This window comes from Chenopodium quinoa, unplaced genomic scaffold (genome assembly GCF_001683475.1).
Source record: "Chenopodium quinoa cultivar QQ74 unplaced genomic scaffold, ASM168347v1, whole genome shotgun sequence".
Classification (NCBI taxonomy): Eukaryota; Viridiplantae; Streptophyta; class Magnoliopsida; order Caryophyllales; family Amaranthaceae; genus Chenopodium; species Chenopodium quinoa.
Window position 1 is genome coordinate 2,343,448 of NW_018744092.1, and position 16,875 is coordinate 2,360,322.

The following is a 16,875-nucleotide window of genomic DNA, read 5'->3' on the forward strand; positions in this document are numbered from 1 at the left end:
GCATTTATACCATGTATTGATAGAGTATATAAAACAATCATAGGTTTCAACCATCAACTTAAGCTTTTGGTTGAAATGGTCCTTTAATATGGTATCATAGCTAACGTGACACAAAAGTCACAGGTTTGAATCTCATTCACCCCTCCTTTTAAAGTGGAATATTAAATGCTAGGTATAGTGGGGCCTATGTTACATCCACATTTCAAGCCTAGTGGGCTCTCATGTGAGGGGACGTAATAGAGTATATAAAACGATCTTAGAAATTATACATTAAAATAAATATCAAACTTATAACAAATTAAAATTTATCCTTAAAGGGATTAAAATTACCATAAATATTGTTAAAGTTACCCTTAAATCTACCGTCTTATAGTGAAATTAATGTAAGAAAGCCCGTCTTACACAAGACTTATTGAAGTGTCTACATATTTGATGTTATGTATTCTATCCATTTTAATATAATCACCATTCACCACAAGTGAAATACTCCATATGAAACTATACATATTTTTTTTTTTTTTTTGAGAAAAACGAATGGCGTGCCTTATATTAATAATTTATCCAAGGGAGACCTCACAAGGACTGTGGTTCTCACATACCTGCTCACAACCAAAAGGCATAATACGGGCTAAATAATGAGCTACACTATTACCCTCCCGTTTAACATGACACCAAGAGATAGAGTTAAAAGAATTACAAAAAATAAGCACTTCCTCCAGTAAACCATCAAGATCAGTGAGAAATATAGAGCCTTTACATAGCCTTCCAACCAAAACCTGGCAATCGGATTCAATCACTACATCCTTGAGCCCATAACACTTCGTAAGTCTAGTAGCCATCACCATCGCCTTGCATTCAGCTATAATTGGAGTCCAATATGCTGTGGAGCGTCTACAAGCAGCAAATAAAACCTCGCCATAGCTGTTTCGCGCTACCACACCTAGCCCCACCCAACCATCATCACAAAGAGACGCATCACAGTTAAGTTTTATGGCTCCCTCTGGAGGAGCTTGTCAAGTCTTGGGGCTGCTCTTATGCTTTGCTCTAACCACACCGTAAATCTTCTCTGAGACCGAAATGCATTCACTTGCAAGTCTTTGAACCCTGTCCACAAGAACAGGGTGAAAAGTGTCGGACCCCTGAAAAATCTTCTCGTTACGTCTTTTTCACATATTCCACAGGAGAATAGCCCCCCTACATTGCTTGCGAGAGCTGTGCTTGCTCCATCCCTCAAAAAAATCGAGGAATGTCAGATGAAACTATACATATTATCTTTTTTTATCATGATTATTTTAATTTTCAAATCAATTGGCACATCTTAATAATTATCCCTATAATGTTCCATAATAGAGTTTGACCCTAATTTATTTACACCAAATGTCGTCCGTTAACAAGGTCTAATTTGGTCTCTAAGGCAGGTAAAGTTGTTATAATTCAAAACCAATTGGAAGCTATTCCTTCCTATGCTATGACTACAACCCGATTATCGACTTCTGTGACTGACTATTTAGACAAGATTAATTGTGATTATTTTTGGAAATAATCCCCGGCCAAAAAATTAAAGGTCTCCCTTTGTTTGCTTGGGATACTATTTGTAAACCCAAAAGCCAAGGGGGTCTTAGTTTGCGTAAATCTGAAGCTATAAATTTTGCTTTCTTAGCTAAGTTGGGTTAGAAAGTAATGTCTGAACCTTCAAATTTGTGGGTTCAATCTGTTACTGCTAAATGTCTGCAACACTCCCATTTTTTGACATACCGTCCCCATTCTAAGGATTCTTGGATTTGGAAGAAACTTCTCCAAATGCGCCCCTTATTAATTAAAGGTCTCCGTTGGAAAATCGGCAACGACTCTTTTATGCTGTTTTGGGTTGATATTTGGTGCGCTAACACCAATATTATTGTTCTTTTAAATTTAGACCCTAATCAAATTCCTAATATTGGTTACGGTGGATATGTTTATCACCCTTGAAAATACTTGGAATGTTTCCCTTCTTCTATTGCACCTTCCTAATGACTTAGTCTAGCGTATTTGTGGAATCCCTCAGCCTATTTATCCGGTCCCGGATGCTCCTATTTGAGGTTTGTCCAAAGATGGGCTTTTTACTGTTAAATCGGCAACATGGTTGGCCCACTCTCATTCTCCTTCCTCCTCTAAATGGGAGTTCTACTGGATTTGGGATTTAGATATATCGCCTAAAATTAAAATATTTTTGTGGCAACTTCTTTTGAATAGCCTCTCCACCCGTCAAACTTTAGCCTCTCGTCATATTGATGTTCCTACTCATTGTGTTTTTTGTAATTCCCATGTCGAATCTCAACAACATTTATTTCTACTTTGCCCCTTCCTTTCTGATCTTTGGTCCTCTCCTTCTGTTCGTAATTGGCTCGGCCCTTTGCCTTCTTCCACTCAACTCTCGGATCTACCTTCTTCCACTTGTTTAAATCTAGTTCTCCTCGTCTTCTCCCTAAATTTGCCATCCTGGAGTCTTTGGAAACATCGTAATGTAGTTAGTTTTAAGAATTCTGCTGCTAATTTTTGTTCAATGTTTTCTCGTGCTTTCTCCCTTTACCAAGAATGGCTCTCTCGTTCTTTTCTAGATGATATTTATCATTCTCCGAGTTCCCTGTAACCTCCAACTTCTCTACCTCCCCCTCCTGTTATTTCTTGGTCTCCCCCTCCAATAGGTTACCGTAAGCTTAATTTTGATGATTTAGCTATCCAAAACTCCGCTACTGCAGGGGTTGTTCTAAGTGACCATCTTGGCAACCATATTGCTAGTCGCACTTATAATTTAGGATATTGCCCAGCCTTCCTTGTTGAAGTTATAGCCCTTCGTAACGGTCTTCTTCTAGTTCAGGATAATAATATTTCTAATATTTTTATTGAAGGTGATAATCTAACCGATATTAATATTTTGCAGGGTTCTTTTACTTGTCCTTGGAAGCTCCAACTGTTGATGGATGATGTTAAGACTATTCTGGAGTCCTTTGAAGCCTTTCAGTCTCGTCATGTTTTTCGTGAAGGCAATCAGGCTGCAGACTATGTTGCTTCCCTTGGTTACTCTACCTCGACCCATCAGGATATTGATCATTTTTTGGATAGCAAGTTTTCTTATTTTTTACTTTTTAATTGATGGATTAGGACATGGTCTTGCGAGAAGACAATCCTAATCTCTACCTTTATCCTACCTTTTTTAAAAAAAAAAAAAATTATGTCCACGAAATAAAATACGAAGTATACTCGTATTTTACAATATTTGCATTGATTAATCGTATAAAAAGAAAGGTAAAAAATTGAAAAATAGGGGGGACTAAAGAAGATCTTGATGGATTTGTTTAGGGACTTTAAGTAGGAGGTGATGTCAGCACCCGTGACAATATATGTCGGTTTTATGCTTTGTCCACGATAATAAAATGCACCATTTTATTATTATCATTATTAATTAATCCTAATTAGGCCCCTCTTTAACTAATCCTATGAATTAGTTTATTAATTCGCGCCTTTAATTTAATGGATTTGGCCTAATAGAGTGGGACAGTCAATGATTTTTTTTGTTACTTTGAGCGTTTGTTAGTAAAAACGTTTCGCAGCTTCTAATTTTTAAATGTTAAAAACAATTATAAAATAAAAATGGAAATTATTTTTTAGTATTTGGCAGGTAGTTTAGTTCATACTTAAGTTTAGGAATATTATGTTCCGTTAATAAGTTTAAATAAGATAATAACTAATCCGAGTAGTGATAAATAAAACACATGGATTTTCCTCCCCTCATAGGTATTGGTGTTCCGTAATCTGATAACGAATTATCTTTTCAATCCTGCTAGCTCTTTTTATTAAGGACCAATAAATAAAAGCACATACTGAGTACATTTTTTTTTTCTTTTTTCAAATGTAAATTTTGAGGCCCCATGAAAGAAACATCAATAATAAACGAATCAATAAACTAGCAATATCCTAATCCTAATTAAAAGGCAGGACGATAATAAAATAATTTGCATGGATAACAAAAGGAACTACTCCTAAAACTTTGTCATTATTCACCATTCAAGTTTAAGCCAACTAATTATACCAATCAAGCTGTATTTGTGTAAAAGTATGAATCAAGTAAGCTACTAATTATTTAAATTTAATTTAAATGATAGAAAGCAACTATATATTGGTTGAGATCAATGATATGAGATAGTAGATTATTTGTATGTGTGAACCACCAAATTAATTTTTTTAATGTTTCCGCTCTAATTAATTATACAAGTATATTTTATATGCCTTTTCTTCCATTCATTTTGACTCTAGGGTCTAGTAGCAGTACAATAATATTGATACTGCCTCTATTTTTAATGTATTAATGTAACAAAGTATAATAATTTGGCACATTTGTTTCAAATGTTTTTTTTAAAAAAATACTTATTATTTCATAACGATATATCACCTAATTTTACAAAAAAAAAAAAAAAAAAAAAAAAAAAAGTAGTTTGATTAAGTAAAGTATACATGAGTCAATAATGGCTACTCACATTCAAATCACAACGACAATTTTTTTTTTTTTCTTTTTGACAAGCACAATGACAATATTTAGATATGTTAATTCAATTTGATGGTCATATTCATTTTGTTTTCTTATGTTTTTTAAATCTATTTCTTAAATATATATCATAATTAAAAATTCTTCTATATTACAACTAATATGTTTTTGAGAGTGAGGGATAGCTCAAGTGGTTAAACTTCCTTCCCGGTTCCAGGAGATCCTTAGCTTGTGGCTCTCTAAACACCAAAAAAAAAAAAAAAACAAATAATATGTTTTATTTTTTTCTTTTCCGAAAAAAAGCTTAAAAGTGTGAAATCCCCACAACCTTCAATTTCAAGGCTTGAGAGAATTCACAAGGTCATGTGTTACAAATAACAATAAATACGAGTATATAACATCAAGTCATCTACATATACTAAAATACCTCTCATATACAATGTTTTTAGCAATTACGGAGTACACTTTTGCACAACACTCCATAGTTCATAGGATCGATAAGAAAGACTTTATTTGCACTCCTACTAACCAAAGACAACAAAACGTTATCATAAGATTGAAACATGAAAATATATATCATCAAGCACAATAACCTTTGAAAAAAAAAAATCATTAGTTTTAGAAAATCCAGTACAATAGTGACTTAAATCATAACTGAAGAAAATTATAATTTATAAATCTAATATATAATCCTAATCATTGCCATCAATTGCTCGAACAAGTTGACTAATACGTCATTATGGCTGGCAATTAAACAATAATCTCTTATTAATTAAGTGTTGTGTCTCATGTGCATTGATTGTGTGGGTGAGATTTTTGGGACCATGCTTTTTAATTTTATGTGTGTGGAATAACTTTCAAGTTTATATCACTAGGAAATTAGGAATATCTGAATTTCATGAGTCAAATGAAGCATATTTCAGACTTTAATGATTACATTTTCAACTAAGATTTTTCCTTCAATTTTTTTTTTTTTTAAAAAAATAAAATAAAATTGAGGGGAACTAAGAAGTTGCTAGACCCCTCCACCACCATCATTTGTATAATTGTATTACTATTACTTGTCCTAGGATAATTTGTTCAAATAGATGCAAATATGCAATAGATAAATAATTCAATTAATAATAATTCTATCTAGAGGATAAAACAAAATTCACATTATGCATGGCATGCTCATTATAAAAAGTTATATTAATCTCAATAAATAATATATAAATTTTAACAAGTACAAAGTAATTTATATCAATAAACAATTATAAATATATTAATAATTAAAATTGAGTGTCAACACCAAGATATTATTCATAACTAAAAAATTTTAGCCGACGGACCATGATTTGAGTAATGGCTAAAATGCTAAATTCATTGTATGTGCTTCTATCTAGTATGAATGCAATTGTAATAATTAATTTTGAGTTGGAATATATACTTCATAAGAAGTATATATTTTCTTTGTCTCAATTTCATCTTCTTGTAATTTTTTTTTTGGTAGGTTCATCTTCTTGTATGTTATTTCCTTATAAAATATACATAATCTTCACCAAAAAAAATAAAAAAAAAAATAAAAATATACATAATCTTATACAAGTATAACAATAAATTAAAGTACTGTATATGATAGGATATAAAACTAATTACCCAAACTTTAATCACTAGCTTAAACTTTTAATTGCGTTGATCCTCTAACATGGTCATACTATTTGTTATATAAATGGAATCATGATTGTGATAATTACGTATCCAAGTATATACTTCTTTCATCTCATTTTCATCCTAATACTATTTGTTGTAAGGTTTCGCAATTTTCTAATAGACAACTTGTAAATATACTTTAAATATACACATACATTAAAATTAATCGAATAAAAACTCAAATGATTCCCTCGATAAAATCATTTTATTTATTATTTATTTATTTTCATTCTTTTGCAAAAGATCTATATAGTTGGTAATAATGCATTACATTAGTAGAATAAATTAAACCTAAGAAGGTTAGTGAATAAGTAACAGAAAGTAAGCAAGTCAGGAAGATAATATGAGTCAAAATAATTTGCAACTTTTAATGCAAAAAACAAGAAAAAGTGACTCTAAATTTTGTGAAAGGTTCAGCGGCGTGCTACTAATTAATATGCTTTTAGCATCTGATTATGTGTTACTGTACTGTATTAATACTACCGATAAAGCTACATACATAAGTACATAACCATGCATTTTTTTTATTATGATAATATTTTATACAAGTACTTTCATTTTACTATGTGCTTTTTATACGGGAAAAAGGGAGCCTTTTTTGAATGATTCTTTCCAGTTTACACCCTCCCAATTTTAGAACAAAAGCTGATCCCATATATTTGGTTCCATATTGATATTCCTCCTAGCTAGCTTGAATGAATGACTTGTGTTCGTGTGATTTTTCAACTATTCTTTTCACTGCTTTTGTGGGTTCCTTTGGAATAGTAGAAAATTTTATCTTTGTTCGACGTTTTAATGTTTCGTTCTATTTGACTTACTTTGTCTAAATATATCTTAACTGTACTTAATTTGCTTAAAATAAATGTATTTTGTCTAAATAAAGTTGTTTGTGTATAAATTGTCTGAAAAATGATATTTTATATGAAGTTATCTTATTTTAAAAAAATAAGGACTAAGTCAACTTGTCTTTTAGATAAGTTTTAATCAAGAACGATTAAGGAAACTATATCCGAAATATATCCCTTCGTTTATAAACTCATCATTTAAAACTTTATTAAGTTTTATATCATGTCAATATTAACTTTTTAGGAATGATAGGTAATCTAATCAGGACATTAAACTAAATTATCTTATATTTTCTCAAGATATGCATCTCCTTGGCTTTTTCATGAAAACTTCATTTCTTATATATGTGGCTTGTAAAAGCCCTTGAATAAAATGTACTTCATGAAAATTTTGTGCCTTCCACTTTTTTGACAAGCATAATATAAGTTCAAATCATGCCTATACTAGTGTTCTTTATGTACCACTTTTAATCTCAATATATCATTGGTCAATTTTATTTAATCTCTTGTGCATCCCCATCTCTTTCTATATTCTATCTAATAGTATGTGAGTATACTAGCAACAGTCATCTCTATCCATTTCCATGAGAATTCCATTCTTCAACTAACCAATTAAGATCACGTCGGGTCATCTAGGCAACATGCTCACATTAGGGTTACGATTGTGGTAGTCGGATATTAACATTGATTTAACAAACTCATCAATTTAGAACATATAAATAGTTTTAAACCTCTTACATTTTTCAATTATAGAGATAGAATATATGCTTTGATACATTATTTCAAATAATTTTAAAACGAAAAAATAAGTATATTATAAATTCATAAATATAACAATACTCCGTAACAGATAACAGACTTGATTTTTATTGTACACTAGGACATGTAAACACCATATGAAAGATATATGACTCATACGACCTAAAGTTACCATCGCATGCATATATAAATACATAGTGGCACCTAAGTACGAGTAAAAGAAAATAAAGAAGATACAAGTACAATCTTTACAAGAAAACACAAGACTTGAAACAAATGATCTTGTGACGTTGAGAGTAGGTTAGCCCAAGTAAGAATGTTTTTGTTGTTTACTGAAATGGGCATATAATTATATTGTTGAAATCTTGATTTTTTATACGCTAGCTACCAATTGATGGGGGGGCCTCACCTACTTGCTTAATCTAAAAAAGTAGTCCCAGTTTAGCTATTTTTGAAAGGAATAAAACCTTTCATTTTTTTTGAAGACATTATATTGGATGATGTAACTTTCATTGTGAGCCCTTATTGTCCAAATGAAGATTGTCACAATTTGGGATAAGTTTTTATGTGAGGCTACCAATATGTCCTCTAAGTAATGATTATTTCCTTCCTTTTAATTTTTATAATTAGTTACAAGTGACTTCTAATATAGGATTAAAACAAAAAAATTGTAACATGAAAGTATGAGTGCTCGTTATATAAAGTTACTGAATAATTGATAAAGTTGAATAATCCACATAACAAGACAATACGAGTATATGACTTATAAAAGCCAGATATATAGTCTACGTAAACTAATAGTGTATTTAATATGGAGTAGTTAACATTCTTTATACGAAGTACTTCCTTTTATCTGTTACAGAGAATAACTATTTACAGTTCTTTTACCCCTACCATTGTTCTAATATTTCTCTATACAGACTACTCAATAGCTTAGTTTTGTCTTCATACACTTTCATATCCATACCATACTAACACCTACTCCCTCCGTCTCTTATTTTTTGCCCCATTGCAAACATATGGGTTAAATTTTTATAACTTTGACCATGAATTGTCATTAGTCTATAATTGATAATATATTCATGTGGGATCTTGTTAGAATCGTCTATTAGTATATTTTATTAATATCAAGTTTTTATAATTTTTACGCGTATATAAATGGAGATATATTCGTTTAAAGACACATCTTAGAGACCGTGAAAAGTCAAATGAGGCAAAAAATAAGGGACAAAGGGAGTACTATGGATAATTAACAATGAAAAGTTATAAAACCCAATAAATGGTCAAAACTTAGTGTAATTCTTGTTTAACAAAACATGGCAACATAAATGGTACCTTCTTTACACATTGTACTTTCTTTCGAAAACTATCGTTATCATAGACTTGTAGCATGTTTAGAAATTGCATTTACTCGAAAGGGGTTTGTGAAGATGGGCGAGCAAGCCCTTGAGTTATACTATACGTCCATACTCCATACCTTGCCGCTCGGCCGCTAGAGCAACTCCTAACCTTAATACAAAAACACGACACGGTCCGACAGGAAACAACCTTGTCAACCTACCGACACTAAGACATGTCCAGTAGCATGCCTTTGCTGTAAGAGTATGAAATTTTGACCTCATTGGCGCAACCGCGCAAACCACTAAACCAAAGCAGAAAATGCTGACTAAAATAAAATTGACAACTTAAGACCAAATATTGTACAAGGCCCAAAACACGTCAATGAATACACTAGTAACATTATGCGGCCGTGGATCACATAGCGCACAATAGAATTCATATTGAACTTTCAGGTTGATAATCGTAAAATGTACTCCCTTCGTAATTTATTGCATGCTCCATTTATGTTTTATATTTTTTATTTTTTTTACGGCCGTATTTTGGAATCTTTCACAATATTTCACTAATTTATTCTCTCCTAGTGACCCCCTCTAACTATCATACTTTAATATCTAAATTTTCTCTCCACCCAATTTTCATACTTTAATTTATTCTTTCACCAATACCACTTTCTTTATATTTTATTAATTTCTACTATTTACCTTACAACTCTGCGTATGGAGAAATGGAGCAAGTAGTAAAATAAGGAGGAATTACTATATATTGTAGGGTAAGAGGTAAGAACCTAAGATAATAAAATGAGAAGAAAATAGAATATAGTAAAAGTGGATATAATAATAATAATAATAATAATAATAATAATAATAATTAAAAAAAAAAAGAGCGAGTATTTTACCTTGTTTAATAACATACTAGTTTTGTGCCCGGGCGATGCCCAGATTGTTGATAAAACTTCAGTATAAGCTTTTTTGCTTGAATGTTAAATACGGTCCTACAATCCCTTTTGATAAAGTAGGATATTTATACATACGATGCCATATCGCTTATTTAATTAAATAATAGTGTATTTTTTTTAGTTTTGTTTGTGAATAAATATCTATGTTATTATTGACTTGAAATTATTTTTATTGAACTTAAATTTTTTGTTTTTACTAATTCTCTATTATTTTTTTAAATAAATTAAATATATTATAGATGGATCTTATTTTAAAGAACTATTTAAAACGAATTTTATGATGAAAATAAAACTGAGTTATAGGATATTTATTAAAAGTTATGATTAATTTTGTATATATGAAATATTAGAAGTATATTGATAATAAAACTCTATACAACATTTTTATCTTAAATAAAACTAACCAAATTCACTTACTTAGTATCATATGTGTTACAATAATATCTATTTTTCGCCTACGTGGCGCGACACTTGGTAAAAAAAAAATTGGAATGCTAGATGCCTGGATTGTTGATAAAATATTTTAGGATAAATTTTTTGGTTTGAATGTTAAATATGGTCAAATAAACGCTTTTGATGATGCAGAATAGTAATACCTTTTACCGTTTATTGAAAAAAACATTAATATGATCAACATATAAAAATGAAAATAAAAATTATTGAAACACTTTTTAAGTGAGAAACTTGTAAATATCTAAGACCTTGCTAACATTTATCTGAATTCACTTCAAGATTACCTTATATTGTACGGTTTCTGTTGTGTCCTAATTTATTAGTTTTTGACATATTTAATTTCATTAACAAAATCACAAACATACACAAAAATATTACAACCGAATATGAAGAATACTTGATTCAAAAGCTTTAATGGTAAATCAATGGTAGACTTAAAAAAAAAATTAATGATACATGACCAAATTTATAATTATAATCACGTGGTTATTCGTATATGAATAAAATTCTATTGTTAATTGGATATTCATATTAATTATAATGTGTGGCGTGTTGCTATAAGTATCTATTGTCAATAAAAAGATAAATTTTTTATGTATACTTTTTTATCCTACACAATTCTATCCAATCTAATCTAATGTGGCATCTAATCTAATCACAATAATTTATTTTTTTGTTGCCTAAGTGACTCGACACTTAGCGAAAAACTGGAATGCCAAGTGTCGCTGTCTCGTGACCTGACTGCGAGACTGATTTTATTTATTAGTGATATGATAAGTGAGTAGGTAATACAGATAAGATTATACAAGTATTAAGTAAACGATTTGCTACAAAGAAGATTTGAATTTTTTTTATTAGTGGTTGGTTGATGATGACTTTTCTTATAAAATGATACTCCGTATCAATATTTGATTACTAGAAAATAGATGACCTTTTGTCTGATGATACAGATTCAGGGTGCAACCAACTCCAATTTGACATCATATGTTCCATTTTGTACTCTTATCTTAAACCATCGTACATCTTTTGATTTTGACACATTATTTGCTTAAAATATGTGATTACAATATAATCATCAGTACAAGTGATGCGATTATGATAGAAATGTTGGTCTATTAGATTAAGATGGAACGTAAAATCTTTGTCATGGTCTCATGTTTAAGGGTGCATTTTGAGCTATTTGATTCAAACTTTTCTAAAAAAATTGGCTTTCAAGCTTCATATAAAGTCCAACGCAGGTTAATCGTGCTAGTTATTTGAATTCCTTGGAATTCATGTCTAGTTTAAATCCAACTTAACATCTACACAATTTTGCTACTCGTATATGCATAAGCTTCAAGAAAATACATCTTCGCACTCTGGCTTTAACTATGCTCTCTTCACCTTATTTTATGAACCTACTAGTTGTGTTTCTTAAACATAGATCAAATTACTAGAAAGATTCAGATTAAACAAAACCAGACATGACGTTATATCTATTTACTTTATAAAAACATCTTAAATTAAATGTTAATAATAATTACGAGTATGATATATACTCGCAAAGAAGACCCCACATCATAATGTATTTTCTTAGAAATTACGGAGTAGCATCTAACACCCGGTCAAAATTTAGTTGGACTAGACCAGGCCTTAATAAATTCACAATAGTCAAACATATTGAGAAGTTCTATTGGACTCACCCTATATGTGCATTTCTGTACATACACAAATTAGGATGCGCATGAAATACCACAACAGCATTATATATATAACATACAATAAACTAGTTAGTCCATCACAGCCAGCAAATTATGCTGAAAAGAAACACAGAAATCGACATCACAATGAGAAAAAGTAAAACAAGACCTTGTACATTCACCACTTCCTACTTTAGTACAACTGCCAGTTAAAAAATGCAAAAAGTTATAGAATAAACCAGTACCTGCAACTGAACCTCGACATGTCCTAGGAACGGCATCTATTCTTTACCATTCATATGAGAGATCACTATATCATCATTCATGAATTCTTTCTTCCAGAGTTCCTCTCACTGGCCTGGCAATCAGCACTGGATGAAACATTGTACACATTTTTTAGTGCATTAGAGAACATCTGTGAAGAATCATTCCCATCATTGCCATGCGTAGCACGAGAACTATCCTGAGATTTCATCTTCTGGAATAGGTATTGCTTTTCTGCCTCTGCTTCACTCAGCTTAAGTTTGAGGTATCTAGTGCGATAGTCTTCTTCTGATTTCTCTGATTTAGCAAGAGCAATTTTCTGGAGCATCTCAGCTTCTCGTCTAGTCTCATCAGCCTTAAGCTGGAACATGTCAGCTTCTGCCTGTTTAAGTTTCACAATGCTTTCGAGCTCATCTATCTGTTGCTTCCTTCTCTGCCTTTCAAGCTTCAGCTCTGCTGCTTCCCGAACTTTGTCTTCAACCTCACGGTCACAAGTTTCAAGATTAAGGCGGGCTTTCTTCAACATCCTTAGCTTTTCTTCAGCCACCATCTCCATTTTCCTTATAGCTTCCTGAACAACTTCTGCAATTTGTTTGCAGGCTTCCTGTGGCGCTAACAGTCTTCCACCTTCCCCTATTCCTGCATTTCTCGATGGGTCTGCATCGAGCTCTTCAAACGAGGGACAATTATTTAATAGTTTGTTTTATGGTTTTTGTTACAAGATTCAACTTCTTTATTAATTATGAATACAAAGTGACCACAGAAGGCATCATCAAAAGTTGATATTAAGGACTATACCCTTCTTCTTTGGATAAACTATAGCATTCTTAGGTCTTGCAGCTATATAGAGACATTAACCTTAATACTAAGCACTTTGTATATAATAGAATATGCCATCTTACTAATAGCATGGTGCAAAAAATTGTGAAACAAGAAAAAACTGTGAGAGGTTTAGAACACATCATTACCATTCTCTTTTGAAGCAAAATCAATTAATAAACCTTTTTTCCCAATTTTCCTTCAGTCCTTTTTATAACACATTCAATAGTAGAACTGTAGAATATAATTGTAGATTCAACACTCATAGTCAAGAATATTCAAGTTTCATATGGATAAAATCTAATGAGAATTAGTTTAAGTTGGTACCTTGGAAGAACATCAGGATCGCTCTGCAAGCTGCTGACTCAGGCAGTCCACTCTTCATCTTTTCTACAAGCTCCTCACACTTCCAGAATAATTTCCTACCTTTAACATCTTCACTTCCACGGAAGATGCGTTCAACTATGTCAAGTTCCGTCATAAGAGCTGTCCTGCTCCAAGTGGGGGCACAATGCTGGAACACATCTTTAACCCAACCTAAAAGTTCAGATGTCCTATTGCAAGCCCTACACCTAAACAACATCTCAGCCTGTCCAGTCCCAACCCTAGCAGATGTACCCATACAGATTAATCCATCACGTATTGCACAATCTGTATGGGTCCAGTGTGAACATAAGTCACAACCAATCCATCGGCATGTATTCACTTCAAAATCAAACTTAGTACATATTACACACATACAAACATTACAGAAACCACTCTTATTTGTGCACACATCACAGGTACAGTCATCCACAGGAAGCTGGTTTTGGCACGCAATGTTTCGACATCTCTTATAGCCAAAAATTTCAATGAGAGAAGTTTGAGAAAGACAGACATTAGGATGCAAGAAAGCCTGGATTCCCATCTTCATGGCAACAAGAATTTCAAGTTGCACACGGTGAGCTCGTCGCAACATCTTAGGAGTTAAGTCCGACCTACTATGAACAAGCTTTTGCAAGCCTAAGAATTCCTCCCGTTGTTGTGAGCCACCATTTCCTTCAAGAACAACACGCAAGCCATTCTTCAGCTCTTCAAAGTATTCATCGGGAAGAACCTGCATTTTCTCAGAGATGACATCGACCCTTTCTTCAGCTATGGTACGGAGAGTAATCTTATCTCCCGTGAAGACCCCCCTCCGAACCACTGATTGCTCAAAACAATCATTATCATTCCTCTCATTCTCCCGCTTCGTCGTCACAAATCCATTTGCAGCAGGTGATGTATCTCGTGAATAATCATTAATATTCCTCTCATTCTCCCGCTTCTTCGCCACAATCCCATTAGCAGTAGGTGACGTATCACGTGAACCGGCTTGCTCAAAACAATCATTATCATTTCTCCCATTCTCCCGCTTCTTCATCACGAATCCATCCGCAGTAGGTGATGTATCTCGTGAATAATCATTACCATTCCTCTCATTCTCCCGCTTATTCGCCACAATTCCATCAGCAGTAGGTGACGTATCACGTGAACTGGCACTCTCAGTTGGCGACTCCCGTCCCTGATTCTGTACCAACATGACTACAGCAACAACTGATACTACAACTACTAAAAATGGATAGTACTCAGAGACGATTGCCTTCAAATCGTGCTCATCCGATGCTCAATCAACGTTATCAAACAAAACACCTCCGAAACAAGAAGTAATCAACCAGCTCCTGATTTCAATTGAAAAAACCAATCACATTTATACTCCCAACTCAAACATCTACAACAAGTTTAAATCGTACTCTTAAATTGTAATTCATCAACACATCAGCATACTAATTTTGCTAATTATAAACTCAAATTCCCAGCTGAACAAAATCAAATTACTCCCAATCGCAACAATTAAAGCAATACAAACTAATTAAACATCAATAAAATCAAACTAATCGAAAAATTCCTAATTAAGATAAAAATTCAAGATTTAGGTCAAATGTTTTTCTCATTAATTTCAACGATTCAGAGAAGAGTTCAAGCAAAATCAGAACAACAACAACAGTTAAATTAAACAAAAAATGTAAATTATAACAAATTCCAGATCAAAAACTAAACAAATAAAAAAGAGTAATAATTTGTCGAAAATTGTGAAATTGAATTAGAAATTCAGCAAAATCAGAGCAGCAGAATCAGAGAGAGAAAGATAGAGAAGTACCAGGAGAGAGAAAAACCCTAAAAAAGAAGGGTTGAGCAGGAAGTACCGGAAAATTTGAGAGGACGAATTTGGGAGAAAACCTTTTAGGGAGCTAACTAAGCATTGACAAAGATGAAAAGTCTATAGAGTGAGTAAAATATGTTAGAAAGTATCCGTTGCCGGTTGCTATGAAGTAAAACCGTGTTGAAAATTCAACTCTGTCTATTTATCTTTACCGTTTTCACCGGTTGCCTGGTTTCTGGTTCACCAGAATTATTTCATAAATGCAAAATACCCTCTTTGTTCTTAAAGAAGAGCTCATTTTATATGATACTCCGTACTCCGATATTGATTTTTATGTTTTATTATTTCATTTTTTTTTAAGATGAAATACTTTGTTTTTTTATTAATCTGGTACTACGTGAGAGAGGTACATTGTTGTATTATGACTCGTACATCGACATCATTTTAAAAATTTAACACGAACGAGTCAATTAGATTACTTATTTTTATTATTCACGAAAGAAAAATTAAATTGAGAACTTACTTGTACGGTACAACCTTTAGGGTAACACGTGAGTCAGGCCATACATAGATTCTACTTGTGAAAAATCAATAAAACACGATTTTTATGATTCTTCAGATACAACATATGGGTTTACATGATCTAACCCATTCAACTTTGATTTTGCCTAATATATGCAATGAGACAATTGTTAACTCTTAATCTTCCTAGACCAAACAAAAATTGGCAGTCACTAACAAATTAGTCAACAATTTTCTTCAATCAAGAACCATGCACTTCAAGATTCTTGCAAAGCTAATTTCATGCATGAAATTCAATCATTTTTATCTTTAATTTTGTATATGTAAAAATTATACAAATTTGATATTTTGAGAATATACCTTATGACGATTCTATCACACAAATGACACAACTATGAATTATATTTTCCCTTACACATAAATTACAACGAAGTGAAACATTACATATATTTTGAAACAAGCATGTAGATTATATTACGTGATCCAATTGGACAAATCTATAAAGTCAATTTCTAGACATTCTCCATAGGAATTTGAAATAACAAGCACTCTAATAATCATTGTAACATCTATATAACTAGCAAAGAATTTTTGACCAACGGAAATACTTCTTATCTAAACTAATTTGTTTGAACCTATTTAATCTTAATTTATATACTGAGACCCTAAAAGCTAACCATGTCACCTCTATTAATCCCACTAAAGAGCCGGAGAAACTCCCGCTTGATAGATTCCACATCCGTACTTCTGTAGTCCATATCTCCTGACTATCCTTCATGCTCTAAGAAGTCCTATTTTGCTGTCAATGTCTGTTTCTATTAAGTTTGCCACCTTAAGTTTTT

General features: G+C 32.1%; 1 protein-coding gene across 2 annotated transcripts; it reads right to left on the bottom strand.

The window, feature by feature from the left end:
* Positions 1-12,271: 12,271 nt before the first annotated feature.
* On the bottom strand, positions 12,272-15,665 carry LOC110691827 (OBERON-like protein). Of its 2 annotated transcripts, none has more exons than XM_021868784.1 (3): positions 15,509-15,665; positions 13,657-15,029; positions 12,272-13,167 (listed from the first exon to the last, which is right to left on the bottom strand). In XM_021868784.1, the coding sequence occupies exons 2-3, from the start codon at positions 14,888-14,890 to the stop codon at positions 12,569-12,571; spliced, it is 1,833 nt and encodes a 610-aa protein (XP_021724476.1). In that variant the 5' UTR covers positions 14,891-15,029; positions 15,509-15,665; the 3' UTR covers positions 12,272-12,568. The 2 variants fall into 2 exon arrangements, with proteins under 2 accessions (XP_021724476.1, XP_021724475.1); XM_021868783.1 differs by having other exon boundaries at positions 12,272-13,179.
* Between the last annotated feature and the right edge of the window lie 1,210 nt (positions 15,666-16,875).